The 3,664-nt window shown below is 38.5% G+C and overlaps 1 protein-coding gene across 1 annotated transcript; it reads right to left on the bottom strand.

Moving 5' to 3' along the window:
• Positions 1–712: 712 nt before the first annotated feature.
• Positions 713–1,545, bottom strand: LOC128581591 (LYR motif-containing protein 1). Its single transcript, XM_053584617.1, has one exon. The coding sequence runs from the start codon at positions 1,543–1,545 to the stop codon at positions 1,177–1,179; it is 369 nt and encodes a 122-aa protein (XP_053440592.1). The 3' UTR covers positions 713–1,176.
• Between the last annotated feature and the right edge of the window lie 2,119 nt (positions 1,546–3,664).

Genomic DNA, 3,664 nt, shown 5'->3' with positions numbered 1-3,664 from the left:
CACTCTTTTTTTTGCTGGTTAGGTTAGCCAAAGGTTTATCTATGTTGTTGACCTTTTCAAAAAACCAACTTTTTGATTTATTGATCTGTTGCATAATCCTTTTGTTTTCAATCTCATTTAATTCTGCTCTAATTTTGGTTATTTCTTTTTCTCCTGCTGGGTTTGGGATTGGAATGTTCTTCTTTTTCCAGTTGCTTGAGATGTCCCATTAAGTTGTTAATCCTCTCTTTCTGTTCTCTTGAGGAAGGCTTGCAGTGCTATAAATTTCCTTCTTAGGACTGCCTTTGCAGTATCCCAGAGGTTCTGATAATTCATGTCTTCATCATCATTTTGTTCCAAAAATTTGATAATTTCCTTCTGAGTCTTGTCTGTGACCCAGCTATTGTTCAGCATAAGGTTATGTAGTTTCCATATTTTTGTATGAGTATACAGATTCCTGTTGTTACTGAGTTCAACTTTTATTTCATGATGGTCTGAGAAGATGCAAGGAATAATTTTTATTCTTTTAAATTTGCTAAGGTTAGACTTGTGACCTATGATGAGATCAATTTTGGAGTATGTTCTATGGGTTGATGAGAAGAATGTATATTCAATTTTGTTAGGATGAAATGTTCTATAGACGTCAGTTAAATCCAAGTGTTGAATGGTTAAGTTTAAGTCTTAAATTTCTTTCCTGAGTTTCTTTTTTTTTTTTTTTTTTTTTTTACTTTTTAAAGGTAATTTATCTGGAAATTGGAAGGGTCAAAAGACAAAAAAAGCATACACAAAACACTCCATTTAAAAGTAAATCTGTAACTTGAAAAAAAAAGTCTGAGCAAGGTACATAGTTTTATAGTAACCATAAAAAATTCCAGCAACTGGTTGAGGTTTTTGCATCAGTTGGCACATGTGGTAAACAGCATTCCCATGAAAAGCTTTCCGTCCTTCACTGTATTGTGTCCAAAGGTAACTTTAGTGAGGATATAAGGTTCATGACTTCTAGGGTTAATGCCATCCACTCAGGCAAACTGACATATCCCTGACCAACTCTAGGGATGTGTGAACACACTTCATGGGGTGAGAATCAGTTTTGGAGGTTTTAAAAAGATATTTGAATTTTTGCCCCTAATCAAAAACTGTTTTGGCATCTGGTTTACATTCAAGACCTAGCTGGCTCATAATTCCCATTCTTGTGGATTAGGAAACTTCATCATGAGATTTGAGATATATTGGTTTGGAAAGTTTTCTCAGTTTCTCTTGGCTTCGAAGTCCCCGACCTTGAAGAGGGGTAAGGCCCATCGGAGGCAGATGAATTGGCCGAGGATAAGGAATCTGGTAATGTAGTCCAATTTCAATCCTGGCTGTGCATTCGTCTATACACTGTTTAATCAGGTCTGTGTCTGTGAGATTTTTGTTTTTCTGGAACAGGGTTCTAGCTTCATTTAGTATATACTGTTTTTCTTTGACGGTGTCTTCCATCTGCCCTGATGCCGCCTGCCATCTCCTTGCAAGCCTGAAAATGCTGCGGTAGAGGCCAAGAACTTCTTGTCGTGTTGCTGTTGTCATCCTCTTCTCCTCCGCGTCCAACAATAGAGCCAACTTCATGCTCTCTCTATTTTCCTTTTATCCTTTTGTTATCCTCTCCTGAGTTTCTTATTGGAGGATCTATCCAACACTGCCAAAGGAGTTAAAATCTCTGACTATTATGGAGCTGGAGGAACTCAAGTTGCTCATGTCTGTTAAAGTCTCTCTTATAAATTGAGGTGAATTCTGGTTGGGTACATAAATGTTAATAATTGAAATCTCATCATGTTGAATATTACCCTTAACAAATATGAAGTGACCATCCTTATCTTTCCTTAATTTTGTTGGTTTAAAGCCTATTGTATCTGTGAATAAAATTGCAACTCCTGCTTTTTTTCTGATTTCCATTTGCCTGAAATATAGATGACCATCCTTTCACCCAGCATCTATATTTATCTTTTAAGGTAAGATGAGATTCTTGTATGCAACAGATATCTGGCCTGAGTTTTTGTATCCAGTCAGCCAATCTGTGCCTCTTTAGAGGACAATTTAAGCCATTCACATTAATGGAGAATATTGATAAGCCTGGTAGAATTGTGGGTATCGAGTTTTTTGAAAGTCTAGTGGACATTTTTAATCCTTTTGCCACTGTGGGAGTTGGAATTTGATAAAAAGTTTCTGAGTGAGTTTACTTTGGTGGTAGAGGATTGAGCTGGTCATTATGTAGGATAGTTCTGAGAATATTCTGGAGAGCTAGTTTAGTTATGGCAAATGTCTTTAACATGTGAATGTCATTAAAGTATTTAATTTGTCCATCATAAATAAAACTCATTTTAGCTCGATACAGGATCCTGGGTTGAAAATTATTTTGTTTTGGGAGATTAAAAGTCGATGATGATCCTTTTCTAGCTTGAAAGGTTTCAGCAGAGAGCTCTGCAGTTATTATAATATTCTTCCCCTTGTAGATTATGGTTTTCTTACCTCTGGCTGCTTTCAGAATTTTCTTCTTCATATTAACTTTGGTGTAGTTAATTATAATGTGTCTGGAAAATGCCTTATTCGGGTTGAGTAGTGCTGGGGTTCTGAAACTGTCTGCTATCTGAATTTCAGAATCTCTTGGCATGTCTGGGAAGTTCTCCTTGATTATCTCATGGAATAGAGCATCTGGATTTTCAAAGCAACCTTGTCGCCTTCAGGAATTTCTATAAGGCAGATATTAGTTTTCTTGAATTCAAATTTGAATTATGATCTCCAATTATCCCAGATCATATCTCTCCCTGAGAGAATGATCCATTTTGCTCTCCACGTCTCTTCCTCTTTGAGCATTTGGGAATGTTCAAAAGCGTTGTCTTTATTGTCAGAAATATTTTCTTCTGCCTGCTGCGTTCTGTTACTGAGGGATTCTACTGTATTTCTCAGATCTTTGAGGGCTGAAAGTTCTTGTCTCACTGTGTCAAAATCTTTGGTGATTTTGTCTTTGAATTCATTGCATTCTTGAGGCAACTTTTGAAATGCTCCTTGAATTTCTAATTCCAACTTTACCTCCATTCCATTAATCTTATTTGCAATCCAGATTCTGAATTTGATTTCTGACATCTCGGCCATTTGTTTATGAATAGGATCTTCAGTTGTGTCCGCCATGTCGTTCCTTGGGGGTGTTGATCTACTCTGATTATTCACATTGCCAGAGTTTTTCTGCCCATTCCACAGAATTTGTGTTTCTGTCCCAGCTGTATTCCCCTAGAGCTAGGTGATGTTTGAGTTCTCAGAAACTGCAACTCAGTCCTGCCCTGTGCCGCTGCCATTGCACCAGTTCTCACAGAGCTGGTGTCTCTGTTTCTGCTGAACTCTATATTGGGGCAGGCATGGTTAGAGCTCACACTCAGCTATCAGTTCCTGCCTTTCCCTGGGCTGGTGTTGTTGCCCTGTCTGCTTTTGTTTCAGCTATGTTCCCCTGTGGGCTGGGTGCTTCTTAGACTCACTAAAGCAGCACTTCTGACTCAGCCCTGCCCTGGGAGTTTGTCATCTCTGTGCGCATATATTCTAGTCTCTATCCCTGCAGCACCCCACTAGAGAAGGTACTGCTTCAGGTATACCCTTTACTCACAGGGCCTATGTTTCCATCCCAGATCTGTTCCACCAGTGGCTGCCACCAGAGTAG

Source organism: Nycticebus coucang, chromosome 3 (genome assembly GCF_027406575.1).
Source record: "Nycticebus coucang isolate mNycCou1 chromosome 3, mNycCou1.pri, whole genome shotgun sequence".
Classification (NCBI taxonomy): domain Eukaryota; kingdom Metazoa; phylum Chordata; class Mammalia; order Primates; family Lorisidae; genus Nycticebus; species Nycticebus coucang.
The sequence above is the reverse complement of the archived record's forward strand: the minus strand, read 5'-3'. Positions and strand labels throughout refer to the sequence as shown.